This window comes from Lichenostomus cassidix, chromosome 6 (assembly GCF_008360975.1).
Source record: "Lichenostomus cassidix isolate B80296 chromosome 6, HeHo_3.0, whole genome shotgun sequence".
NCBI classification, from domain to species: Eukaryota; Metazoa; Chordata; class Aves; order Passeriformes; family Meliphagidae; genus Lichenostomus; species Lichenostomus cassidix.
The window spans coordinates 32676399-32703709 of NC_139487.1; the positions used below are offsets into that span (position 1 = coordinate 32676399).

General features: G+C 45.2%; 3 protein-coding genes across 4 annotated transcripts; 1 reads left to right on the plus strand and 2 right to left on the minus strand.

Annotated features, from left to right (window-relative positions):
• Positions 1-3758: 3758 nt before the first annotated feature.
• On the minus strand, positions 3759-13097 carry ECD (ecdysoneless cell cycle regulator). Its single transcript, XM_085064430.1, has 13 exons — positions 12902-13097; positions 12213-12330; positions 11821-11908; positions 10681-10859; positions 9779-9974; positions 8762-8890; positions 8482-8607; positions 7653-7738; positions 6795-6901; positions 6189-6366; positions 5674-5741; positions 5375-5595; positions 3759-4860 (listed from the first exon to the last, which is right to left on the minus strand). The coding sequence occupies exons 1-13, from the start codon at positions 13095-13097 to the stop codon at positions 4627-4629; spliced, it is 1926 nt and encodes a 641-aa protein (XP_084920556.1). The 3' UTR covers positions 3759-4626.
• Positions 13084-25964, plus strand: FAM149B1 (family with sequence similarity 149 member B1). Of its 2 annotated transcripts, XM_085064424.1 has the most exons (15): positions 13084-13211; positions 13830-13934; positions 14059-14170; positions 14939-15081; positions 15452-15571; positions 16134-16304; positions 17240-17427; positions 17688-17818; positions 18398-18451; positions 18879-18991; positions 19294-19473; positions 20439-20565; positions 20892-21017; positions 21542-21626; positions 22359-25964. In XM_085064424.1, the coding sequence occupies exons 1-15, from the start codon at positions 13177-13179 to the stop codon at positions 22430-22432; spliced, it is 1764 nt and encodes a 587-aa protein (XP_084920550.1). In that variant the 5' UTR covers positions 13084-13176; the 3' UTR covers positions 22433-25964. The 2 variants fall into 2 exon arrangements, with proteins under 2 accessions (XP_084920550.1, XP_084920551.1); XM_085064425.1 differs by lacking the exon at positions 18398-18451.
• DNAJC9 (DnaJ heat shock protein family (Hsp40) member C9) lies at positions 24458-27246 on the minus strand. The gene is made up of 5 exons (XM_085064431.1): positions 26965-27246; positions 26477-26614; positions 26121-26375; positions 25359-25442; positions 24458-24948 (listed from the first exon to the last, which is right to left on the minus strand). Exons 1-5 carry the CDS (start codon positions 27142-27144, stop codon positions 24817-24819), a joined length of 789 nt encoding a protein of 262 aa, XP_084920557.1. The 5' UTR covers positions 27145-27246; the 3' UTR covers positions 24458-24816.
• Positions 27247-27311: the final 65 nt, after the last annotated feature.

Genomic DNA, 27311 nt, shown 5'->3' on the forward strand with positions numbered 1-27311 from the left:
AAACACTTTTCCCCTCAGGGAAAAGACTTCCTTTTCTGTGACAACGACAGAGAAGGATTAAGAGCACTAGGGAGTGACTAGGAAGATGAAATTGAAAGGAGGGAGGAAAAATATCTCCCTACAGCCCCACGAGCTGCCTCTCCTGCTCAGGTGCTGCTCCTTGGCCCAGGGCTCATCCCTCAACACCTTCCCTGGGCCATGCTCCACACCCAGGTGCTCCCCCAGCCCCTCTGAGATCCTCTCACCACTGTTCCAGGAGAGAGCCCTGAAATCACCTGCAGCAGTTGTGCCCAGGTAGCCTAAAAGCAGCCCTGAACAGGACCTGCCCCTCATCACCTTCACTGGCCACACCTGGGGCTGTCCCACTTCTCATCAGCCTCACTCCCTACAGCTGGGGCTGTCACACCGGTCATAATCTCTCTAGTCAAACCTGTCAATCCCCCTGAGGGGCTGATCCTGCCTCTCAATCACTCATAGTCCCACCTGTCAATCAATCTGATAGGCTGATGACACCTGTCAATCACTCAGCCCTCCCTGTCCATGCCCTCACAGCCCCCATACCCCACAAAAGCCTCAAACCCCTGACAACCCCTGTAACTCCCCTAGTCCCCAAAATGCTAAGAGCTCATACAGCCCTGAGAGCCTCCAAAGACCTCACAGCCCTCCCTGGCAAAGAATTTTCCTAGGGGAATAAAGAAAGCTGGCAAAGGAAATTTCCACCTCAGATCTGCCAAAACAGATGCTCTTGTGTTCCAGTCCAAAGACATAAATGGCCACAGGGAGGGCAGCTGCTGCTGCAGCCTTTGCAGCATCCCAAGGGACCCTGAGGTGGTACAAAGGGCCTGCTGTGACTCCCACTGCTGTGGAAAACAAAATCCAGTTTCCCATATGAGTTAGAGAAGCAGCTGCAGAAGGAGCTGCACAGACATTGCTTAAAAATGCTTTTCCACCACTGCAATTAGCACATGCCTGGGGATTATTATCCCTGGCTGGAGCATTGGAAAGTAGGGTCAGGGGGCAACTGTAGTGCAGGGAGGTGATCTTTCATGGCAGCGGGAAGGCTGACATCCACTCACACCACAAGGATCCCCAAAACAGTTGATTTGCATGAGAAGGATTTGAGGGCTGCTAAGTCCTGAAGCTATTCCATAAAACTTGGCAGTGGGAAGAGTGGCAACAGCCAAACTGCCCAGGTGTTCAATAGAATTTTAAGAGGTTAAAGGTCTCTGTGTCCCCTGGAGTTAATTTTGATCTCATATAAGGAAGATGAAAGATCCATGATTTATTTGTTTGCTTGAAATGTACCAGTTAACAATTACACTGTTCATAACTGGGCCTGCAGGGGTGACGCCGTCCCTGCCCCAGCCCCGCAGGGCGCAGCAGGCAGAACTGGGCACAGCCAGCACCGCTGCCCCTGGACAGCGCCGGCCCCAGCCCCGAGCCGCGGCCCCGGTCCCAGTCCCGGCCCAGGCTGCCCCGGGAGTAGCTCTCCACGCTCACCGGCGCTCCCCGCAGCGGCAGCGCGGCGCTCTGGCTCTCCTCTGGGCGCAGCAGCGCTCTGCGAACCGCGGAGTCTCCCCTCAGCCGCCACTCGCACCCTCACCGCCGCCCAACTCAAGGGGGCGCGCCTCTGTGCACGCTATTTATATCCCCGCCAGGGCAAGCCCAGCCAATCACAGCCCGAGGCGGCGCCGGCCCCGCCAATCCCAGCCCGCCCCGTTCCCGCCACGCTCGGCTCCGCGACCCCCGCTGTCCCCTCAGCGCTCCCGCCGCCGCTCCGGGGGTCGATCCAACCCTCCCCGCCGTCCCGCCACCACCCGTTTCTCTGGGAGAACTCCCGGCCGGGACGTGAACGGGGAGCTCCCGCCCGCCCTCCCTGGGCTCCAGCAGCACCTGCCGGGACTGTGGCAGCAGCGGGAGCGGCGCTCAGGCGAACGGCGGGACGCGGCCGGGCTGAGGGCTTGAGCTTGGCGGGACCGCGCCCGGAATGAAAGGGCGGCTGTGATTGGGCGGTGCGGAGAAAGGCGGGCTGCGATTGGCCAGTTTCGGAGCCGCTGGCTCAGCCCCACAGCCGTAGGGCTGGAGTGGCGATGGGGAGCTGAGAGCTGAGAGCTGGAAGCTTCTGTAGGGCTCAAGGGGAGTGGGATCGACCCTCAGAACTGCGACACGAGGCTGCAGTGGATCTGCCAGAGGGAATCTGCCGAGATCTGAGCCTCCGTTGCACCCAAACCCTAGCATTGATGCAGGAAAAATCCCAATTCCCGCAGCTCCCGCGGGGATGGGCAGTGTCGCGGCCGGTGAAAGTCGCCCCGAGGCGGGCGATGGGGAGAAGAAATCGACCTAAAAACCCGAATGACACCTAAAAACTACTTGGGGAATTGCAATTTTGGGGCGAACATTGTGGGGAGGGAGGGAGAAATGTGGCATTTTAAGGCGTGTTTTGGTGCCAGGATTATCCAAGTGGGGTGGTATCTTAAGACTGATGTCCCTGCCCGTTTCCCTTGTGCTCCCTGCCATGTCCCCACCATGTCTTCCCACGTCCTTCTCGTGTTCCCCGTGTCGGGCGCAGCTTAGAGGCGGCTCCCGGGAGTCCAAGGCCAGCCACAGCCGCTGGTCCTGGCACTTTTTGTCTGGGAGCAACCTCGGGTGTTGGCAGGTTTAGGAGGCACCATCCCACCTTCAGCACCTGCAGCCTCTGAGCCCGTGCTGGCCTGTGCCTGGCACAGGACCAAAGCATGGCTTCAAGGACAATGAAACAGCGATTAATGAGCCTAATACACTGCCCCTAAGTAGAGGGTAGGTGAAATGAAGCCCCAGGGCTTCCCACTGGTGCCACACCACACACAGGGCTGGGAAAGCTAGGCCGTGAGCTCTGCCAAACAACTTGTGCCTGTTTTCAGATACATCTGGCATTTTATGGATCAATTCGAGACTTTATGCCTCTTTCAATGATATTTTCAATATTCTCACGTCTTAGAGATCAGTACCAACATCCTGATCTTCTATTTTCAGCATTTTAGGGGGGTAAGGAGGCGTTTTTCTCCCCCCAAGATGTGACCACAAAAGAGGGAGCAGAAAGGGTTTTAGAGGGACTGCTGGTCCACCATCCTCAGGCCCAGCAGGGTGGGATTTCCTTTCTCTGCCTGGCAGAGAAAGGCAAACTTGGCGACCCAGTGACTTGGGGATTGTTGAGCAGTGGCCCCCGGGAGTCCCAGGCTAGCAGCTTTGTTCTGAACCTTAGCTCAGTTTTCCTCAGTAGAAGAGTCCTTCAATCTATTTTGACCTTTTGTATAGCACAGGCCACATGAGAGTTAAATGGGATCATGTTCTTGAAACTCAATTATGTTTTAAAGTGGAGAATTTTATGTGGTTTCAGTGTTAATTACCTTCCCTTTCAAACATAAACCCTTTCCAAGATTCAAGTACATCTGTTTTCCACCACTAATTGCTCATTACCCTTGTCTAGATTCTAAAACTCCTGTTAATCCCATTTTTCCAGCACAGGTGTGTCTGAGTCTGCAGCCCACCTCTCCTCTCAGCAGTCCAAATTCTTTGAACTTAGGCAGAACCTGTTGTAGATCTCTAATCCCTGTCCAACCTGCCAGTACTCACCTAAACTGTTGAAAAAGTAAATTATACAACATCTGAGGATGTATATGATTACTTGTTGAAGAAAAAAAAAAGAAAAAAATAAAGAAACGGATCTGGACTTGGCAGGACTGCATTCTTGCTGACTGTAAATAAAGAATTTCTACCTATTTAGTTTCAAATTTATTGTGTTGAAACCAAAGTTGTCATATCTAGAATAGATTTTTTCATTCCATATGAAAGCAACATGCTGCATACGCCTTCTAGCAACATTTTCACCAAATAAACCTCCAAAACTGTTCAGCCTGGGCTCACATACAGCTACTGCTGGCATGATACCAACATTCAGCAATAATGGAATTCAGAAAATGACCAATTATGAAAATGCTTTAACTCTAAGAACTTCTGATACTGCAGTGAGGAAGTTATGCCTATCTTCAGGAAAAAAAATCTCCAGTAATCAAGTTGTATTTCTGCTTTTATTGAAATATATTTCAAAAATACTTCTAGCCAGTATTTACATACTTGATCCAATTACTCTTCAAATCCTCCTGGTTAATAAGGAACAGGATCTTACAATCATTATCAGAAGTTCTTACAACGAAGCATTGTACTTTTGTAAAGGATTAAATGTCTGCTCAACATTTAACCAGCATTCCCAAATCCATGAGACTGTTCCTGTAATATGGTATTTCCCTACCTCCTCCTGAAGGCAGCAGCATTTTCAGAACAAGAACTGCTTTCCAGATATTGAAACCACCTAGCAGTGGTAAAAGGCCATTTCATAAATATGGGAAATTGGATCACTGATTTGAAAAATCCAAGACAGGTTTTGTAATAAAAGTTTCATTCAAGTCGTGATGCCATTTTTCAGTTCTCTGAAAAGAAAACAGTATCCAAACAGAAGGCTTTTGCAGCTCTCACTTTGAATCTCTGAAGTCACACAGAATGAACAGAATTAAATTAAATTAAAACCTTCTGTCTGTTCTTCCATGCCCTGCTAGTCTGTTTGTGCTTAATTTCTCAGGTAAGAGTCTCTCACTGTGCTGCTCGACTGCTCGAGCCAGTGTGATCTGTGTTTTCAGGTAAATAGACCCCCATGCTCTGTAAAATGTTCGAGGCAGGGCCTGCCAGGCCAGCCTGGGCACTGTAGGACTCCAGCAGGTTTGCTACCAGGTTCATGTCCACATCCACTGGTGCCAGCTCAGCATCCTCAGCTCCAGAATCAGGGCCAGGACTCTCAGATGTGGCTGCTGCTTTAACAGAACTTGCCTGCAGTGAGTACAAAGAGAAAGTTTTATCAAATTGCATGAGCAGATGTGAGGAAAAAAAAAAAGGCAAACCACAAGAGAAAAGAAACAAAACAAAAAAGAAATCTGCAGCCAAGAAAGCCTAGTGCATTCCAGTCTTGATAGACAGGAATTCAGCCACCAAAGGCTTGTGCCAGCTAAAAGTCATCACTGTCCATTACCCAGAGTAAGTTCCAAGAGGACAGAAAGTGTTGCTGAGTCCTGGCTCAGCTTCCTATGGGAGCAAACTACTACAGGAACTCATAAGTCAAGCTGCAGCCACTAAACCCAGGGAAATGAAACTACATCTTGGAAAAGATGTGCAAGTCAAAGCTTAGGTAAGCTTTGTTTGAAAAAAATGTTTTATGGTGCAACTACAGCACACACTTTGCTTGCACATGGGAAGGTTCTGATCACATTACTCAGAATGACCACTTTCAGCATATTTCCTGTTTCAAAATGACTATGCTACAAATTAGAGCTCAAGGCATACTCACCCCTCTCTTTTGGGTGGTGAAACTCTTCCCAACGTTGGTCTGTGCCAGTTCACGGTCCATCTCATTCATGTACGACTTGAGACTGCCTATAAGCTCATTTGGAGACACCTTCTGGTCCTGCCTTTGATTTCCAGCATCCAGGTCTTCATCATCCCCATCTGAGAAATCGAATTCCTCCTCTTCATCCAGATCATCAGAGTCCAGCTCCTCCGAGTCTGCCCCTAGGTATTATCTTGTGTCAGTACGGACAGCAAAGAAATCAGTGCAGGGATTTTTTTGAAATAAAGAAGCAATCTCACCTAAAATTCTGTCCAGTGCTTTTGTAAAAGAATCCACGTCAAAGGTAACATGGGATTCATCAGATGACCTGAAATACAAAAATATTTTTAAATGAGTAAAGCTTTTTTACTTATATAATCCTGACACAGGCATAAGCCGTATGGATTTCTCCTGAGCCAGAATTGAAGCTGGGACATTTGAACTTAGCAGTGCTCAGAAGTTTGAAGCCTCTATGGATTAGAAATTAAACAGGTAGTGAAAGAATTCTAGGCATGGAAGAGAAAAAAATTAAAGATCACAAAGCCAACTGAATGACAGAAAGCCAGTCAGCTTCCAGCACTTTCACCTGCCCCAGTGTCAGAGGGATCACCAAGTTAATTTAAAAGCAAATACATATTCCCTGCTATGGGTTTGCTTAAGGCCTCTGCTAATCAGAACAGCTTCCAACTCTGATTCTCTGCATCACAGAATCAACCCAAGAGCTGCAGCAGAATGAAACATTCTATACCAGACCCCAAACTCAAAGTGTGACTACCATGGCATTTCTGCTCCTTCGTGTGTGGAGACTTTGGACACAAAAGCCTTCATGCTCTCAGCAACTGTTTCCAAGTCATATTTTTCCTCTTCCTCATTTGCCGAAGGAACAGACTCATTTCTTGCCTCCTTCAGCATCTGGTCCAGAGCATCTGGTGTGATATCCAGCCAGCTGTCATCTGAAAGAACACGGGACAGAGCTGCAATTCTGCACAAGCCTGCTGGCCCACAGGGCCCAAACCAGATGACTGAGAGAATGGCAATCATTTTGCAGCTCAGTTTTGCACTGCTAAGTTTTTGTGCTGATACTGGTTCCCACAGGGCATAAGGCAGTGAGAGGCTGAGGAGGTGTGAGATTTCATTTCACTACTTTAAAACTCTGCTTTGCATGCAGCTTCAAACTAGGAGATACCATTCTAGTCACTGAGAATCCTTTGGCCATTTCATGGAGGGAGAAAGGCTTACTCTATAAAGTTAAGAGCCAATCCAATATTTAGTCTTAATGAAGGTTGGATTGGCTCTCCCTTCACAGCTGTCAATATTCCCACCTCTCCCCCCACAAATAATCATTTGTGATGGGAATAATTCCACTCTGTGTCCAGCTCACCATCCTCTGGAGGAAGACAAGCGGCTTCTCTCTCAAATTCCTTCAAATCAATGGATGCTGTCTGTAGCAGTGTCAAGATTTCATCACCTGGGCTCACTTCCACAGAGCTAGAAAAAAAAATTCAATTTACTGAAAACAATTCAATGGCATCACATGCTCCACATTCAGGTTTTCACTCAAATTCTTCATTCTCCATTCTATGTAAACACATCGAAAAGGCAAGTGAATCTGGGGGAAGTGCCAGACTACTACACAGGGTATTAGCCAAAACAAGACACAGTCAGTCCCTGCAATTCCCAGCTGATGGCTCCAAAGCCCATTTGTCATGGCTCTTTTTCTTTATATTTATTCTGTCTTGGTAAATACTAAGATTGCCAGATCCCCAACAGCACAGACTGGAAACTGAAAAAACTAACAGTATTATGAGCTGGCAAAGCCCCAGGTATTTTTATAGTGATTTATTTTTGGATTTGATTTTTTGGAGAAATCTACAGCCAGATGCCTGTCTTGAGTAAAGGAGACAGATTATCCTGTATTTATTATTCTCTGGGACTGCTTTTGTATGAAACTTTTATACACTTCCTATAGCCAACCAAGCAAATAATGCTTTTCAGTCACTTCTTAAGCCACTTGGAAGAGCTTAGCATTTTACAAACCCAAGATAAATAGTTACTCAAACAAGAGCTTCTACCAAGGGAGTATTCTGGAGGAATTAGTACCTTTATATCCTGGCCACAGCACCCACTTTAAATGTACAATGGAGAAAAGCATTCAATTTTTTTGTAACAAGAATTTTAAAGGTAAATAATTATTTGTAGACATGGTATATGATACTTCTGAATTTCAAGTAGCTCTTACCTTTCTGGCACAGCAACAGATTGCTGGAAGTGATCTTCTGCCATATGCAACAGTTCCAGGTACTTAGCAGACCCCTCAATTTCTCCCTATTTAATGCAAGTCACAGGCATGAATCCAAACAATTCTCCCTTCCTTTTCACAGTCAGGCTTCATAAGGATGACTACTTGCCACACAGAAATGCTGAGAAAACCAAAACAAGTGAAATGTCTTTGCCATGTACACTTGGAATGGAACACAGGAAAGGGCATTCCTATATTTAAAGTATATTAAAGTATAGTAACCTAAGTATTTCAACAGAGTTGTCCAATTTTATAACCTTCAAATAAGTAGTCAATTTATGTCTAATTAATTAACTTCAAATAAGCAAAGCCATCCTTGAAAAAAACCCCACAAAACCACACCAAAACCCCCAGAACTCACAAAACCCACACACACATAAAAATTACACTTGCATGGGTCCAAATAGGTCTATGGTGTTATGTATAGATCTTGAAGAATATTTAATTCTAGAGGTATACAAATGAAATGTAAACCAGTGTAATCAGTTACAGCTCACACACCCATTTGGTGGTTTTCTTCTTTCATGTCTATTTCTCCCCTGTCTTTAGATGAACAAATTAATCCCCAAATCCTGCTTTTTCCTTTTTAATTTCCAAAATAAATTACTTTCAAAGGGGAACAAACTGGACATGTCTCCTTTCAAGACATTCATTCATTTTACAGATGTAAGGATTACAGTTCTTGCCCTGCTGTAACTACTTACAGAAGTTCAAGAAATAAAACATATTTTCCCTGGAGTGTTTAAAAGCCACAGACACACTACTTCACCTTGAAATAATCTTTTTCCTTCAAGCTCCTGAGGAATCTCTCCCATAGAGGACCACTTAATGCATTTCTCTTGGCATCAGGAGCAACTTTACTGCTCTTGGAGCACAAAATTTCAAAGCCATGAGCCTGTATATAAAAGATGCAATAACAAGAGGTTCTCAAGGTGTGACGAACTTTGCTCACATTTTTCTGGATAAGCAGGCAACTTCCAGACAAAGACTCATTTCCTGGACATACATCAACAGGCAAACTAAGTACAAAATGCATAAAAAATCATTACCAGTTTCATGCCTAGTTCATAGGCTCTGTACTGAGGACTGGATGGGGCGGGCAGGGTGTATCCACTGCGTCTGTCTGGAACAAACTTCTGCTGCACCAGCTGTGCATATAAACACCGAGTGAAAGTCACCTGAAACAGATAGAGCAGAAAAAAATACTCCCTGCAGCATGACTGTGTTGTGTGCAGGCATCAGATTCCCACCAGGCTCACTAAATTGTGTTTTAAAGCACCCGTATTACAGACAATACCTGAGACTGCATTTAAAATATATCTTAGATTTTTCTTAGACACATTGCTTTTCAGGCCTTACAAAGTATGCTCCAAATTGAAATTCCCATGTAAATATGAACTTCAGTCAGCTTAAATACATCACAAAAAATCCTCAGTATTCAGTGTTCATATCAACAAGGTATATTTTCAATTAAAATTAAATTTTATTAAAAGCTGAGATTTTGGAAACAGTCTAGAAGTCCAAAATTTTATTCCAAAGCCTCTTTTCAGGAGTCTAGGGGTACAACTCTGTGACAAAACATATCAGATACAAGAGAGCTTGGACAGTGCTCATAAAACACTTCATAAAAGCTTTCACAGAGCTGTGTGAAGACAGCTGAGAAAGTGAAAAGCCTTGGAATGAACCACTGGTTAGGAACAACTGTTGGCCGGCAGTGCTGTCAAACTGCTCTGATCATACAAGGAGATCAATTTACTCAGCAGGGATTTCAGCAGAGGAACTATTATCACAACCTCTGGTTTCAGAAACAATTCTCTCATGATTAGCCCTTTGAAAGTCCAGCCACGTCAATCTAATGGCAGAGAAGCCATTAATATAGTGAACTTGAAATTCATCCCTAGAGCTAGAATAAAAAAATAAACCAGAAACCACGCAGTTTTAAGTTCAATCTACGCGTTTATACCACTGGCCACAAAACCCTTGTCAGTTACAAAAGAGAATTAAGTGACAAGTCACTTTAGAAGAGCATTTACCAGGGCCATCACAGGCTTTAGAAGAGCACTTACCAGGGCCATCACACGCTGCTCGGCAGGAAAGGTTCTGAAAGGGCGTCGACACGCCCGTAAATCCCCCGGATCCCGCAGGTAAAAGGCCTGGACTGCCGCAGCCACCAGGGACGGGCGCTGCCTCAGCACAGCCACAATTCCTGCCGGGAGGTAGCAGTGGGCTCGGTGCAACGAGGCCTGGATCTTCTCGGGATACCTGAACAGCAACAGAGTGTGGGAAGCATACTGCAAGTTAAACCACTCATTTTTCATTATAAGGCCCATTTTCACGTGAATATTTACCTGCATTGTAGGTCAGTGATTATTCTGGAGTTAAAACTTGGCCAAACTAATGCCTAGAATGTCTGTTTGTATAGTACATTTATAGAAATGTACATGGCTAATAAAATTGAATCCCCACATGGGTAAGATGAGTCACTGTGAACTTAACCAACGTATCCAACTATGCAGTATCCTTCACCATTCTCTGAAAAAGTTAGGCTGTCAAATCCTTGCAGAAAAGAAAGTTCAGGGTTGAACACAGCTGTGACAAGCCAAAGCTCTGAAAATCCTGCTGGTTCTACATTTCAGGCCAAATCCTCTTTTTCCTCCTGCAGAGGGCTGCTGAAAGATCATGGAACATTCAGATTTTTCAGTATAAGAAGGATGTGAAGGAAGAGTAACTCTTATCATCAGGTGTGGAATCATAGCAGTAAACCACTTTCAAAGCCTTCAGATCAGAGCCTACAGGACACTAGTCCCCCTCTTTCCAAGAGTGCCTTAGAAAAACCTCTAGCTGCTGATTTCTGAATAGGAACCAACTTTACCACCTCTATCAGAGAAATGTTTAAGCCCCAGGCAGAGGAGGATCAAAAGGATCAAAACTCGCTGTTGCAGAAGACCAAACTGAAGCACCCACATACCCATCGATGCGTTTGTACACTGCAGCTCGGATGGGCTCTGCAGCCAGGAACTCCTCAGAGCGGGAGGATAACAGTGCCAGTGCCTGTGGGATGGTGGGGCAGGGAGCAGAGAGGTTCCAGTCCTGCTCCGGAGTCTCTGACAGAGGAATGATGTGCAGCTCTCCTTTGTAAAAGAACACCTGGCAGACAGGAATGTTCTCATCAGACAGGGTCAGGCATACATTAAGCAATGGAAAACTGAATTTTGTATACCAATGTGTTTGCTTAAGCACACAGAGTAGTGATGTAATACAAGAAGCAACACAGTTTCTTTTTAAAAGTTATTTGTGGTAAACAGAGATGCCAGAAACCATGATTCAAACAGTAAAACCTCCTATTTTAACTGCAACAAGGTTGGTCAAATAGATCTTGTTTCCTTAATAACAATACTATTAAGATACTGAGTTTCTCCTCAAGTAGAGAATTGCTTCAGGAAAATCAGCACGACCTAATTTCTGAAGAACATCATAGAGACAAAAAATCATTATTTCAGGTGGTACATGTGACCTCTGCTGGTTCCTGATCCTAAAAGAAGCCCAAAATGCAACATTCCCAACTCCCTCACTCTGTTCCCTCAAACAGAAGGAAAATGTGGGCCTCGCAGTCAACATACACATTTGCAATCAACTTTTGTGTTGTGCTCCACGCCTTTTAAGAGTCTTGGAGTAGGGGAATAATAATTAAACATCTTTTGCTAATGACTAAGTTAATTATTTCCACTTTAATCCATTGCCTACCAGCAACCACCCCATCCAGGTGAAGGTGTCAACTCATTATTTCACCTGTACCAGACAAAGCCTGTATCCTTACAGAACCAGAAACACCCCAGCCTTGAGCATTTCCTACTCCAAGGGCAGCAAATCCTCTTGCCCAAACACTCCAGAATATGGTTTAAAAAAAACAAACAAGTGGCTATAACAGAACTAGGAAGTTCAGATGGATATAGGAGTGCTCTTGAAGCGAGCAACAGTAAGGGACAGACAGCACTCTGGATTTTCAGAGGCAGTCAGACCACTTGGCTAAAGGTGCAAGAAAAAACTCCAGCTGCTACATAAAAAGCCACTCTGATCCCCTTGCCAACTGTATGGAAGGTCTACTCACCCTGTTTTCACTATTTTCAGGATTCAGCCACTTAGGGAGAAAATCAGCTGCTTCTATCAAGAGAAACTCTCCATCGTTGTCATCAATCCTGGCCAAAGAGAAATTGCTTTCTCAGCAGGGAAAGCTTTGCAGTGCACAATAACATGCTTCTGAACGCATGTCTGCTGGGGTTTTTTTAATATTCATAAAATCACAGGAAGGCTTCGGCTGGAAGGGACCTCAAATATCAGGTGATTCCAACCCCACTGCCAAGGGCAGGGACACTTTCCACTACCCCAGGCTGCTCCAAGCCCCGTCCAACCTGGCCTTGGACACTTCAAATGTGTACGGGATGGGAAAACACTTCCAAGGTGAGGGAATACCACTGGGCATCTCAGCAGAACCTGCCTTACCTGGCTGCCAGCCCCGGGAACTCCCTGGTGATCTCCCGGACCAGGTACACAATGAACCACTCATCCTCCACGTTATCCCCGAACAAGGTGGTGCCACCGATGTGCGCCGGGGTCTCGCCTGGACGGGGCACAGGGAAGGCTCAGCAACCCCACGTGTGGATTCTCCCTCACTGGGGATACCCCAGACCTATCTGACAAAACCTTGTGCCCTGCGCTCTGGGAAGCCCGTGCTGGAGCAGGGAGGTGGGACCAGCTGCCCCACTGTGGGCCCTTCGAGCCTGACCCATTCTGTGACACTGTGAGCGTCCGAACCCGCCGGCTCTCTCTCCCCTGACCCGGTCCCGCCGGCTCTCCCCTCAGTCACTCCCTCCGGCTCTCTCTCCCCTGACCCGGTCCCGCCGGCTCTCTCTCCCCTCACTCGGTCCCGCCGGCTCTCTCTCCCCTCACTCGGTCCCGCCGGCTCTCTCTCCCCTCACTCGGTCCCGCCGGCTCTCTCTCCCCTCACTTGCTCCCAGCCCGCTCTCCCCTCACTCGCTCCCAGCCCGCTCTCCCCTCACTCGCTCCCAGCCCGCTCTCTCTCCCCTCACTCGCTCCCGCCGGCTCTCCCCTCACTCGCTCCCAGCCCGCTCTCCCCTCACTCGCTCCCAGCCCGCTCTCCCCTCACTCGCTCCCAGCCCGCTCCCGCTCACCGCGGTGCGGCACGTAGCGCAGGCGGAAGGGCTGCCGCTGCCACACGTAGGCGGCCAGGAGCGGGGCGAAGCGCACCAGCACCGCCTCAGCGCAGCGCCGCAGCAGCGCCTCGCCGCCCGGGCCCTCCGCCGCCGCGGCGAACAGGCGGTAGCGCACGGCGTCCTCGGGCAGCGCCGGCCGCCGCAGCGCCTCCATCGCCCCGGTCGCGGCGGGCCGCGCTCCGCCCCCGCGGGAGGAGCGGCGCGATGGCGGCGGCGGGGCGGCGGCGCTGAGGATGATATCGCGATACGCGCGCAAGCCGGTGCAGGCGTGAGTGACTTGCCGGCCCCAGCCCGCTCCCCAGCCCGATCCCCATCCCCATCCCGGTCCCTATCCCCATCCCGATCCCCCGGCCCCGCTCCCGGCCTGCCGCCCGCGCTGCCCCGTCCCCAGCAGGGCCCCGTGACGGCCCGCTCACCCCGTGCCCCGGCGGGAGATGCTTGCCAGGGCTCCCGAGCACCGCGCCCGGCCAAACGCCGCTGGGAAAGAACGCGATTAAATCCCTGGAACTGGCTTTTTTCCCCCTGACCCACCAGTTGGGTCCGTTCTGATTTTCCCGGTTACTCCTGTTCTATTTAATTGAATGCAATGTAATTAATCTGCAGGGATAATGGCATTCTCTCTGCTTTTAGGGAGCTGTAGACCAATTCACGACATCTTAAGTTTAACTGATTTTGAAGCCAAGACCTTTAACTCCGTATTTATCCTAGAGTTTGTTTTGACACCTTAAACCTAGAGCTTTGGTGACAAGAATTAGCCTTCTAATAGTAATAATAAATGTGTGCACAGTCCTTGAGAAGCAGAAAAGAAAAACCTATAAAACTTACTGGGAATTTTGTAAATGTTTATTCTTGTAAGTAATGCCAATTTCCACTTCTGTTGTTTTAGACAAGGACTCCCAAAACATGCCTTGAGGCATCACCCACTGCCAGAGCCAGCGGCTCAGGTGTGCTCAGCCACAGCCACGGCTGAAAACCACGGCCAGAGCTCCAGGTACTTGTCATGGCACATCTGGTACATCTGTTCTGACAGAGCTAGGCTTTGTTTACTTACACACATTGTATTGTGGGCTGTTATTCTTTTTTTTTTTTTTTTTGGCTCCCTGTGTGCATTTTAGGGAGCTGGGAATCCATAAGGAGTCGGATGATCATGGGGATCCACGGACTGCTAGTCAGAGTTGTGCTGACACCTCCACAGAAGACAGCTCAGCCTTCTCTTGGGGCTATGACGTGAGTAGAACATAATCATCCAAGCCAAATCTAGCACAGAAAGACACTTGAAATACCACTGCAAAGACATGTCAGAATAAAAGTGATTGGATCTGTCAAAAAATCATGGTAGTGATTATAGAAAGAACATCTTTTTTACCTCTTTCCATCTTTCAGTTCAAAACGCATTAGGCTCACACTATTCCATTAATATTCTGCATTTCCACCAAAAATTTTGGATATGCAAATCATTTAGTGCACAAGTGTATCTATAAATGCTGTTATTGTGGAGCCCCAACCATGGCTGGATGACTTTCAGACACTTGGCATGAGTTTATCAAACTTTTGCATACTGGCATGTTTCTCAAAATATAGTAAGCTCCTAAAACATTATTTTCATTTAGTAATGTTTGTTTTATTCTCTGTCCACCAAAGCCAAGTTTGTTGTTGCCTTCTGGGATGTGAGATGGACCTGTTTAGATTTAAATGACCCCAGAACTAACCCCATTTTCTATTTATATGTAGAAACCTGACCATCCCTCAGGTTCAGTGTTTCCCACCAGTCTGCATTGCTTTTTGTGCTGCTGTTGTTTGTGGACACTGGAAGTGACAAATCCTCCATTGCATTAAAAGATTATCTCTGGGAGAAAATTATGTAAAGTTAAAATCTTTCTATGCAATTTCAATGAGCTTTAAACAAATAGTTTAGTTGTGTTTTTCAATTATATTTAAAAATAATTTTTAAAACCCCTGCAAATGCTATTCACTAGATATTTTCTTTCTTTCTAGGAATTTGATAGAGCTGCCACACAACAAGTTCAGCAGATGTTCAGACAAATTGATGAGCTTCTGTATGAGCAGAAGGAAAATGTTCACGTTGAAGGACTGCGGGAAGAATGTCACCAATGGTCCTCCAGCTTTCCTCATCTCAGGTGTTTTATTAATAGACAAATGCTACAACAAGGGTAGGGATGGACAGAGTTGCTTTTAAAGCAATTGGCAGGGTGGGTTTATGCAGTTATGTGATAGACAGAGAGAAAAAGATCACTCTGGTGATGTGCCTGCCTGTCATTAACAAACATTCTGTTACCTCACATTCCTTTCCTTGGCAGAGGTTTGTTGCTATTTGCAACTGACTTGGCTTTAACAGAGCAGAATTCTCTTAGAAAGCTGAAACCGTCACCAAGAGAGCTGCACAGCTTCCCAGGAGAACTTTTAGGATTTGCAGCTGTTCTTACACCCTTAAGTAATCTCACTTCCAAGGTTTTCTGCTGTACTTATCCTTTGCTTCTGCCATGGCAGGGTGGTGGGGAAGCAGCTGGTGATCCCCACAGATGAAGGGTATGGATGGTACTCGAGTTCCCCCTCAGGCAGTGTGGCTGCCTCAGATATAAGTTCACCACAGGAAAAGGATTCTGATGAGTAAGTACCAGCAATGAGCCTGGATCATCCCAAGGTAGGAAGGCAGGTTTGTTCTCTGCTTCTTGAAATGTGCAATCTTCCTGTTAGGCTGAGTTTTGAATACAGCAGACTTTTTTTATTCCTTTTTAACTGAGTTTAGTGCACTCAGAATAGCAATAATACATATCTGTGCCTTTGCTGGCTACAGTGAACTGGTCAATAAATAGAAATGTATTTGGTGCTGATGACTTCTTAAGAATATGTATGTATTGCAGCTGGTTTTATTATTAACCATCTGTTAAATTTGTGTAGGACTTCAAAAATACAAATCACTATGTTAGTGCTACTTTTATTATTTAATGTTTTAGAATGCTTTCTAATTAACTTTGGATATTTTTCCCCTGAAGTTTCAGGTTCCTTAGCAAGAATTAAAAGATATCCAAACCTAAAGTTGTTACTGTAATGAATAATTTGTTGGCCTCACTACTGCTTGCCCTTAACTACCATGCTGTCTCTCAATTTTTTGAGGTGGAAAAACAACTTATCTTTATTTCTGCTTTCTCAAAACTGTCAACCTGTTCAGATTTAGTGTTTTTGGGAAGAAGGTGCCTCTTTTTGTTGCTCCTGCTCACAAAAAGGCTGACCCTTCCAAGCCTGCAACCTTGTGTTCCTCAGACAGCGATGAAGGGGAAGAGGAAGTCATTCTCTCCGAAGGGATAGTGGAGGAATACTTGGCATTTGACCACAGAGATGTGTAGGTATTGAATATTAACACAGCAGCCAGTACAAGTGTCCCAGGGGTCCTGCAGTTTGGATACACTTACTTGATGAATTTATTTCTCTTTTCTCTAGAGAACTTTCAAGAGCCTGGGGTTGCCCAGGCACTGGGAATTCTAATCCATTTCCTAGGATAATTTATTTTGCTGAATTATTTTTAGGATTTTTTGGATAATTTTTCATGCTGTCCGTTTTTGTGCTTGGTTTCAATAATTCATTCCATCATAACTAAGAGCCTGTGTATTTAATAAAATATCTTTAAACACAATTTATTTTTTATATTATGTCAAATCTTCTGCTGTTTGTTATGCAAGAGCAGTGTGCTGCTTCTGTTTTTACTGGCATTTTGGGTGGAATTGTACTTTCCTGGATTTTTCAGTGGTAGTTTTAAGAACTAGAGTGGAATTTATGCTTGTCAAGAAACAATTACCACTCTTTTCATCTTTTTACCCATTCACTTTATTCAGCCCAACAATATGAACATATGGCCTGGGTAAGGACTCTGGAGGGTGCTGTCAGTTCCTGACTACTTAATGGGTTTTAATAATTAAAGCCACTTAGCTGCATGGACCATTAAATTAAAATTGTTATGTTTCTTGCTTTGACCAGGCCAGAGAGACATTTGTTGCAACAAATAATATCCCTCTCTTGTGTTCAGGATTCTGTACTCCCATGAGACATAGAGCCTAACAGTGCGATGAAGAAATATCACTGTAATATTTATTTCTTTATGTGATTTTGATCTCATGGGTTAATTATTTATTGTTCATGAAGTATCACTTATAGTCATTCTGTATAGGGAAACCAGGGTGTGTCAGTCATTTCTCATTGAGGTCAGTGGGAAATCTAAAAGTAAATACAGGAGAGAAAGAAAATGTGTTTCTGGTGCAGGTAATGCTTACATTTTTACAGGGAGGAGGAGCTGCATGAGAGGAGAATGGGACTGTCCTCTGGCAGACGGAAATTGGGGTTTCCTCCTGTCTCTCCCTATTCCTGCATGAAAGATTCTGTGCTCACCTTTGTGTTTGATGATGTGTGGAGTGAAGTCCTGGTCTGCATGGAGGAATTGATCTGCAGGCACTGGGAAGGGTCAGCCTCTGGTAAGAATCACAGTTAGAGTGAGGGCTCAAAAGGGGATTTCAGCTAATTTTGCATGGATGCCATGGGAGAGAGATGTATTTGGGAATTATCTCTTCAGTGGGAATAAAAAGATTATTTTGCTCACAGTGTGAGATGTGCCTTCAGAAGACTTAGCAGAATTTACCATCCAAGAGGACTCTCTCAAAAAAAATTTGGATTCATAGCACTGTTCATGACTAAAAAGCCAATATCGACAGGAATTCTGTGTTGCTTTGCACAGATGATGAGAAAAATATCATAACAGTAGAAACCCTTCGAGTAGATGCCAGAAGCCCTGTGCAGTTGGATCCTCTGCCAGCATTGTTACCTTGTGTGCCACACACAAAGATGCCCTCGGTGACATCAAACCTGGTAAGGCTTCTTAGCCAGCTGTTGTTTTGTGTGGGGATGAATCAATACAGAGTTACCTCAGCAAACAAACAGACTGGTTGTGTTTAGGTACATAACTAGTTTGGACTTTGTGTGAATGCTGGCTGTCCTTTCTGACACTTACATTCTGTTATTACTCAGTTGGAAGTTTTAATTCCTTCTTTTCTCCTTGAAACGTAGTGGTTTATATCTGTGTAGGACAACCATGTGGTGGCTGTTGATTAACGATGTAGTTTTCTCCCACATTTTAATGATGTTTCAATTAAATGGTGAGATGGAGGACTGTGTGTGTGGGATCCCATTCTCACATTTATAGTTCATTTATCTAGGGAAGAAAGAAGGGGAAAATCTCAGTGCAGTTCTAAAGCAGTTTTCTTTCCTCAGACACTGAATTTAACTGTATAATCTGCTTTAGATGATCTGTTCCTAGAGTGGTGAGCACCAGAGTGTTACCTGTTTATTCCATTTTAATTCAACTCTTTCCTTCTTATTTCTTTTTATTTCTTTCTCCTTTATTTCTTCCCCCTTCCTGTCCCTTGTGTCCCCTTACTGTGTGTGTAGAGCCCAAAACCCAGATGTGGCCGCAAAAGCAAAAAGAGGAGAAAAACACCTCAAGTATGTATGGGATTAAAGCTCTGCTATTTTCTATTTGCTCTTGTTATAGGGGGTGGAATCTGATGTTTTTTTCCAGATCAGTCTGTATTTCAGAATAGGAGTCTGCAGATCTGTTCTTGACATAAAATGTCAATATATGCTGAAAATTATTTTCATAAAGCTTCTGATTACGTTCATTGTTGGAAAATCTGTGAATGAGCTGCTCAGTTGGAAAATATTAAGTATTAGGATGCATTTCTTAAGCACCAAAACAATGAAATGCTAAGATCCCTCTCTTAGATGGGGAAATAATATAACTGAGTATATATCTGGATGTCACAGAAGAAATTAATGATTTTTCTCCAAAAGGATATACATAGTCTGTAAATATGTGTGTGTGTATCTCTGTGAAACAGTAATTTACTTACTTATTTATTTAAAATTCCAGGTAAGTCTCTCTCAAGGGTCGAGTAGTGGTTCTCAGCGTAACCTGAATGGCTTGATGGTGATCCATGGGATCCAGTTACACCAAAGGAACCTGCCTGTAGTGGAGAAAACACTGTAAGGACTACAGAACACCTGCTGTAAATAAAGTAGAGCACCCTCACAGTCAAAGGATTCAAACCCAAAACTTTGTGAGATAAATTCCTCCATCAGAAAAAGCAATTCTCAGTTATTTTCCTGCTTGCTGCTTGTTTGTCTTCTGTGAAAGAGTATTACTTGACACAGTTACTTTAAAAATGGACTCAGATAATTCTGCCCATGTATTTTATGATTAAAGTCACCTGTAGATGAGTACTTTGGTAACAGAGTAGATGTCACGTTGACCAACTCTCTTTTGGTTCTGTAATTTTTTTTGTTAGGGACCTGGATGACAAACGGCCAGGCTCGAGCTCCCTCCTCTCCACCAGGACGTGGCCAACTCGTCCCCTGGAGCTCAGCACCTCCTCCCTGTCCCGCTGCACGAGGAGGAGGAACGCCCCGCCCCGGACCTTGCATCCCATCGGGACCCCGCGCTCCGGGGACGACATCAGCAGGCGCCTGTATGTCCCCACAACAGCCTCTCCCTGCAGGGTACCGTGCTCAGAGAACGTGGAGAACATCCCTGGGTAGGGAGAGCATGGATTGTTGGAGTAAGGAGAGGAGCTGCCCTTTAAATACAGCTCCCCTGAGAAAGCTGAGTTGTTAAAGTTGATGTTCACTGGGCTGCCAGCTGTGATGCTGTGAATCACACATGTATTTAGGTGGTTTTGCTCATAAACAATGAACCTCAGTCTGTTCTCTACAAGCAAAGTGAACACCACCATCTGTTTCTTGACATGACTCTTTCCCTGCAGCCTATTTTCAAGATAAATTTTAAAATCTGCAGGTTTGGGGGGTCATGCTGCAGGTTTCTATCCTAGGCCAGACTGGGCTATAAAGATGTTAAAATAAGTTACCTGACTGAGTGAGCCCTCAATCACATCTAGAATATCTTAGTGAGCCCTCAATCACATCTAGAATATCTTACTTTTATTTTGCACTATCACCTGCCTTAATGGGACCATTTACAGGGACCACAGGGTATCAGGAAACAATGCAGTGTTTGATAGACCTGTCTCTTCCACGTGTTGTAAATTGATGTAGTTTACTTTTAGTTTTGCAGTTGACCTATAAACTCATCCAGTCTTTTGCCTTCTTGTCACATACTGTTGAGAGACTTATTCCTTGTTCCTTCATAACTGATGTTTCTCCTTTCAGTATTTTATGCTTCTGTTCTCTTTCCTCAGACTTCAGTCAATCTAAGAAATATTAACATTTCTGCTTTATTAAAATATATTTTTAAATGTAAGCAGAGAGCACTAGGAAGTATTTTTTAAAGTGCAGATTACGGTTTGAAGGTTTTCTGAGGTATTCTTACAGAACAGTCAATGCCAGAAGGCCAAAGAAACTAACAAAAAAAAGAAATCTTTCCACCTGCCAAACATATAAACTGTGTGTTTTTTCTGTTCTTACTGGTGCATTTCAGCCTGCCTGCACAGGAGCAGCTGACCTCACCCTCCCCACTGCTGCTAAACAGAAATCACCCTCTGCCACCCATTGCCACCACCACTGTGGCCGAGCGTGGGAGCACCACAGGACCCCACAGGCAAACGGTAACAGGCACAAGAATCTCATTTTATTGCTGAATAATCTACAGCTATCACTGCTGGTCAAATTATCCAGCCCAAGAATTCAAATTTATTTGTTATCTTGGGATAGCAAGTCAAATAGATGCACAAAAAATGTTGTACCAGGTTTGAGTAACAGCATCACCCACACTTGCATGCTTAATTCTCATTAATGCCAATTGCATGTTTTCCTCTTCATAACTAGGTATAAAATGATTCACTGGGTAAACCAGCTTTAATTCCTGGGTTAATTATTTTCAATGTACTGCTGCACTAAGAAGAAGGCATAACTGCATTATTTCTCCTTGCAGAAGCATCGAGGGAACTCGAGCCGTGCTCACGGTGCCACGACACAAGAAGGCACTCCCCAGCAGCTCCAGGAGCAGCTGTTCTTACCTGATCCCTTCTCCAGGCCTAACACAACCAACACATCCTTGGTAAAGCATGGCTAATTACACCAGATCATCCTTAGTTACTGAATAGGGTGCTTTGTGAATTAACATTAGTGAATGTCCAGTCTGTTTCAGTATCAAATGCTCTCAATTTAATTCATTGAATTATTGAAACGTACTTGACTGATACCTTCTTGCATCTAACAAAGTATTTTTATCTAAGCTTTGAAAGCTGTAATGTTATCACTAGCTTTTATATAGATGCTTGATTGGTTTCTGTGAATAATTTCAGCATCCTGGACTCAGCAGTTATGAAATCTGCTTTGGAGCAGAACAATTTCCAGAAAGGCAAGACTGCCTCTAACTGGCCCAGTGATCATTCTAAATAAGAGTTAGAAAAGTATATTTTCTATTTCTGAAGTTGATTTGACCCTTCTTTAAAGCTGTCCTTAGACCTTTAAAACAACTTACCAATCACTGCATACACGTGTTTAAGTGGTTTGTGGCTGTATTATAATCTTCATGAATTTTTTTCATGCAAACAGAAATAATTTGAACTGTCTTTTCAGCCAGATTCCCAGCCCCGCCGCCGTTCTTGCACTGTTGTTGATTACAGTAATCAATCCTGGACAAGGAGAGGATCAACAAGTTCAGGTATGCTCATCACTCACAGGGCTTAGTAGGATCAATCAGAAGAGGCTTTTGGGACAGGGATGCATTTCCTACAGGGATACATTCCTACAGATGCTTTCCACTGGGGAGGTTTTTCAAAGTTCCATCCACATTTTTAATTTGCCCTTATACAGGTTTTATCCCTGCTATATCCTACTCTACTCCAGAGGATGGTTAGATGCATCTTGTTGTGGGTTTTTGGTTTGTTTTTATTACCACCAAATATTTAAATCAATTAAGGAAGCTTAATGTAATCAGGCCCAGTGCCTCTCAGTGTCAAAGTTTTCAAAGCAGGAGTTGCCAACTTAAACTGAAATAGTAACTTGAGGTTAACAAAGGCACTGAAACTGAAGTAACTTGATTTAAACAAGCAAAGAGTGGTTCCTACTGAAATTAAGTATCTGCTCCCCTGCTCAAAAAAAAAATGCAAGAATAGTTTTATGACTGCTGTATGGACAAAAAAAATTAAATCAGCAGAAAAACTTTGTAGAGATGAATACTTAGTGAAATACCAAGAAATGCAGTCACTCCCATGTCAAAATGCAGCATCTCAGCAAGCACAAACTTTGCCCCTTTTGGAAGTTTAAATAATGCACTTGCTAGCCATGTGTCACAGTAAAAAGACAGTGTAGTTTTAAGCTAGAGGAGGTGTTTTTGGTACTTAGCTGTATTTCCTTCCCAAAATCTTAAAGCTGTCCATGATCTGTTTGTCAGGTCTTCCACCACGTGGTTCTGTGAAAGCTCACGGTCGAAGTGGATCAGGCACAAAAAGCAAACAGGGGCTCTAAAATGCCATGGAGAAGTACCCACCCATCCATCCCTCTCCAGAGTCATGGACCACCCCTCCTTCCCAGCAAGGTCAACGTTGTTTACACAGAGTTTTCAAACACCCTTCCTTACAGATAGTTATTTTTATATAAATCTAAGCAGCAGCTGCCAAAGATTAGAAGGGGTGCACTTGAACATTCCATTTTCTACCAGTAGAGGTAGTGATGCTCCAGTGGAAGGGTGAATACACTCCAGTGAAGCCTAATTCCTAGGAAACCTAGCAAACACTCTCAGTCTGTGCTGTTTTCCATGAGGCTGGTGACAGGTTCATGTCCTTACAAGCAGGTACTGCAGGACCTGCTCATTTTTCCCTTAGGAAGGTTAACCTGGCCTTCCACAGCCAGGTTAACCTCTTTTAAGATTTGCATTTTTTAAAAACTATATTTATATGTATAAGTATGTTTAAAGCAATATTGTACTAGCAAAAGCAAGCACTCAGCTTAGGCAAGTGATGAATGCTGTGGTAGCTGCAGCAGGTATGATCACAGGTGTCAGAACCAAGGTAGCAGAGCAGGTGACCTGGCAGCTCCAAGGGCAGCATACCACTGCCTCTGCCTGAGCTATAATAAAACCTTTTACGTCTTCCTCAGTGACTGAAGAAGGTTGAACAGGCAAAAAGAAACCTCTTACTAGGAGTAGTTTCAGACAGTACTCAAAGAAAGAAGTCTTCCTCGTGAGACATTTTATGGTAATTTCACAGAATAGCTCAGTGTCCCTTTCTGAAACTACCTGTAATTACACAAGATTTCTGCACTCCATCGTAGGGTTCCAGAAGCCAGAGATGCAATGGAGCTTTTAGGAGCTGTTTCTGCCCTGTGGGACAGACCTAACAGAGGCATTTGCTGGAGTTGGCCTTGTGGCTTCAGATAAGACAAAACATGAAGTACAGGCTTCTCAAAATAAGTGATTAGCTGAAGGTCTTACTCCCAAAACAGTAAGTGCCAGATTGAAATGTAAAAACAAGATGAGGATAACCACTGGCTTTATTTAAACAAAGTTAGGATGCTCCAAAATACAGCTGTTTCTTTCTAGTCCAATTCAAGAGCACTGCTTTCCTATATTTTCTTCTTATTCAAATTACAGTTCGTAATGGAAAGATAACTTGTCACGATCCTTTATGAAGTGGCTCCCCTATTTCCCCACTCCAGACCAGCTAATAATCTTTAATCAATACTGAAGCTCACAAGTCCATTTGATTAAACATGCTTGAATCAACTACAGGGAACTGCAAATGTAACTGGGTTAACCTGCCTATGCATTTCCAGAAGTTAAAAAAAAAAAACAGCTCTGAGCTCAATCTAAAGCTCGTGAGTTCACAGAGAGAGAAACTGATGTTCACCAGAGGCCTCTACTCACTAAACCATTTCAAAATACAGTTTCTCTTCAGGAACACTGAGCAGTGTGTCAGTTATGTCAGGCAAAGTGCGGATAAGCATCCCATTTGTATCTGTGCCATCCCTCAGGGACCAAGTGAGTTTTCTGTAGCACATGAGTTACAAAAAGAGACAAACTTGAATAGACTTCTGTTAACATAATGCTGTGTTTTACAGACTAGAGGGGGCAGTGGGTTTAAAAAGTGTAGTCCCCTCCTAAGGCCATTTCTGTTTTCGGTGCAGATGGTTGACACCAGGGACTGCCCTTGGACTGTTATTTTGTATAATAAAAGTAACCTTCAAGCCCCATGTTATAAAACACAACAATATGCTCTAGTTCCTGAGAATTAGGGTTATTTTTGACAGCAGACAAGTAAAAGGGAACAGAGAGACCATCTACCTCTGGCTTACCCCCAGGAAGCTCCCTGAATGTTGTTGCTGATGCACTGAGGGCCTTCAGCTCCCAAAGTGTTCACCTCATGGCTCCTACGCCTTTGAAAAATGATCCTCCATGAAAGTGTGCAGGATTTCCTTGATGAAATCAGAAGAATCAACACAACTGGTTTGTTTTGAACAGCTTTTTTAGAAAACAGAGAACTGGGGAAGCAAAACTGTGGGGAAAAAAAACCTTCTCATTTATTAGATCTGCAATTTTCCAAACTATGTTTATAAAACTACTGGAATATCTGAAAAACACTTGTTGAGCTGATGTGCAAAGACCCCTAAAAACAGCAGGAGGTTTGTTACAGAAGAAATGTGTGAATAGCACACAAGTATCTACACTGAAGAGCACCTAAAGGGTTGGAAACAGTAGCACAGGAATGCCTTGTCTTCCTTGATCAGGATGTATTCAGCGCCATGTCTCCCAATTACAGCCAGTCTATGCACACAATCCAAAACGAGAGCCCAGAAAACACCCAAAATCCTCCCAAATCTATATTTCCATACAAAATGAAACCCAGTATTTCAGTCTACGCCGTTCCTTCTGCCTTTCTTTTCTTGGCTGAGCTCTTCTTCCCTCCTTTCTTAGCACTGTTCCCATATTTTGCTTCCAGGTGGGCCAGCAAGTTATCCATTTCCTTTTCTCGATCTCTGCTTCGGCTCTGGGGAGGGGTAAAAGAAAACCAACCAAACTCAAACCTTTTATAACTTCCCAATACAGATTATCCTATTGAGGATTGATAGCTACACAAAATCTTGGAATATAGTAAACAAGGAATACAAGCTACAGAAAGTCTAGTATAATATTTAAAACTCCCTGTATAACTGCCTAAAACTAGAAGTTAAATATTTTGAGTGCATATGCAGTAACTTTGTAAATTTTTTAAAAGACACAGGTAATAAAATCCATACAATACTCTGATTCTAATTAAAGTACATAGTTAACAGTAAGGCCAGGTTTTAAGCTCAGGAACTCAGAAGAGTTGCAAGGATCCAAAATCAAAGACACTCAGGGAAAACACAGTTATAAGCCAGTAAAAAAGTTATCTTCAACAAACAGAAAAAGCCTTACTTTAATCAGCGCTTGCAAGTCACTTTCTCCACTAAGGCCCAGTTCATCTTTAGTCTTTTTTGCCTCTTTAGCTTCTTTTTCTGCCTAAAAGAGCAAACAGGTTTTTTAAAAAAACTATTTTGCATGTTATTTGACCAAGTCTCGCAGGAGTTCCAAATGCTTTTTTTGGCATCTGTGTACAAATAGCTGCAGGGAAGCACAAAGGGTTTCCAAGTTTGGCCACAGATGAGGAATCGGGCAAGGGAAGCCGATTCTAATTCCACCATTTAGCAGAGGAGAAAGTTTTTTTCTCTTTCTCAGTGTTGAATGTGGTGTTTGGCCCCATCCCTGTTCCCACACCCACCTTTTTTTGTCTTGGTAGATACTACATTAACTTAAAGGTTACTGTGATGTGCATATAACATTCTACAAAGTGTCCAAAAGTACACAACAGTCCCTTTGGTCCAGAGCAGGTTCACACCTGCCAGAAGTCAACCAAAATGTATTTTCATCACTTATTTATTTTTGTTAACTCCAGCAACTCACAGCTTTGTAGATAAATGCAGGGACATGCTAAACTGTAATAAGCCGTTGTGTATAGTAATGAAATAAAGAAGTAGAAAAGTCTTTTGCAGTGGTTTGGGTTGGGATGAAAACAGGTGACCAGATGTGAAGAGCAAGGTGTGTAACCCAGCAATCCTGTGACAAACATATCGGGAACAGTGTCACTTATTTGTGCCAAGGGAGATTCAAAGGTTATGGTAAACAATTGATGCAACCTACCCGCCTCCTTCTGGACATCATCTTCTGCTTCGACTCCCTTACAAAAGCCTTGAAGGACGGCACCTCCCCGGAGGCAATGGCTTGCTCGATCATCTCCCGTATCCTGGGCTCATCCGTGTAGTCCACGCACATCACAGACTCCATGATCCGATCCATGTCACCCTTGAAATTGATGTACGCTGCCTTCACATCAGCCAGCTCTTCTGCCGAGTTCTTGTAGCTCTTATGGAAGTCTTCGATGTCTTTCACGGTGACCTGGAGCAAAGAGGTGACACTTGGTGAGTTACAGGACTTACCAGAGGACAGAGCCAAACAATGCAGGGCTCTTCTGTCTCCCAGCCCCGTCCCACTCTCACCTTGAAGAGCAGCTGCCAGTACTCCAGCCAGTCCCGCCCGTCCTGCAGCACCTCGGCATCCTCGTCCACCAGGCCGGTCTCATCGTACACCGGGCGCTGCTTCTCGTCGCTCAGCACGGCGTACACCTTTCCCAGGATCTGCGGGACGCAGGGTGGCCGGGAGGTCATTCGAGGGGTGGTCACTTGGGGGTCAGTCACCCAGTCAGTCACTCGGGGGGTACTGGGTTCGTCAGTCAGGGTCGGGTTGGCCAGCCGGGGGCTGGTCAGTGGGATGGTCACTCGGGGTTGGTTGCTGGGGGTTCAGTCACTTGGGGACAGCGGATCAGTCACTCGGGGGCAAAGGGCCAGTCACTTGTGGAGTGGCGGGTCGCTCACTCGGTGGGTTGGTCACCCGGGGGCGGTGGGTCCGAATCACCCGTGGCCACCGCCCCTTCCCTCCCTCTCTCTGTCTCTTCCCTCCTTTCCTTTCTCCCTCCGTCTCTCCTCACCTGGAAGCGGCGCGTGGCCTCCTCCTTCTGCTCGGGCGGGACGCGGTCGGGATGCAGGCGCAGCGAGGCGCGGTGGTAGCCGCGGCGGATCTCCTGCGGGGTCGCGCCGCGCCGCACGCCCAGCACGCCGTACAGGTCCGCGGTGCCGAACGCGGCCTCGCACTGCTGCGGCAGCGTCATCCCGCGCCGCCGACACCACACCGCCCTTCCCGCCCGCTCCGCCCTGGGACTGCGGCTCCGCGGCTGCGCCGGGCGGGAAGAGCCAGCGGGGGAAGCTGAGGGGCGGCGCCGGCGCTGACGGGCGGCGGCGGAGGGGCAGCCATGATGAGGGGAGGCGGAGGGGCGGT

Bases quoted from the DNA above. Each gene is read 5' to 3' on its own strand.
- ECD (XM_085064430.1), bottom strand. From the start codon at position 13,097: ATGGAGGCGCTGCGGCGGCCGGCGCTGCCCGAGGACGCCGTGCGCTAC. The intron at 7,739-8,481 runs GTGAAGTAGTGT...TGCATTAAATAG, and splicing joins AGGAAAAAGATTATTTCAAG to GGAGAAATTGAGGGGTCTGC. The intron at 6,902-7,652 runs GTAAGAGCTACT...TTTTTTTTCTAG, and splicing joins TCTGTTGCTGTGCCAGAAAG to CTCTGTGGAAGTGAGCCCAG.
- DNAJC9 (XM_085064431.1), bottom strand. From the start codon at position 27,144: ATGACGCTGCCGCAGCAGTGCGAGGCCGCGTTCGGCACCGCGGACCTG. The intron at 25,443-26,120 runs GTAGGTTGCATC...TTGCTCTTTTAG, and splicing joins TGATGTCCAGAAGGAGGCGG to GCAGAAAAAGAAGCTAAAGA. The intron at 24,949-25,358 runs GTAAGGCTTTTT...ACCCCTCCCCAG, and splicing joins ACTTGCAAGCGCTGATTAAA to AGCCGAAGCAGAGATCGAGA.
- FAM149B1 (XM_085064424.1), top strand. From the start codon at position 13,177: ATGATATCGCGATACGCGCGCAAGCCGGTGCAGGC. The intron at 19,474-20,438 runs GTATGTCCCCAC...GGTGCATTTCAG, and splicing joins GACGACATCAGCAGGCGCCT to CCTGCCTGCACAGGAGCAGC. The intron at 20,566-20,891 runs GTAACAGGCACA...TTCTCCTTGCAG, and splicing joins CAGGACCCCACAGGCAAACG to AAGCATCGAGGGAACTCGAG.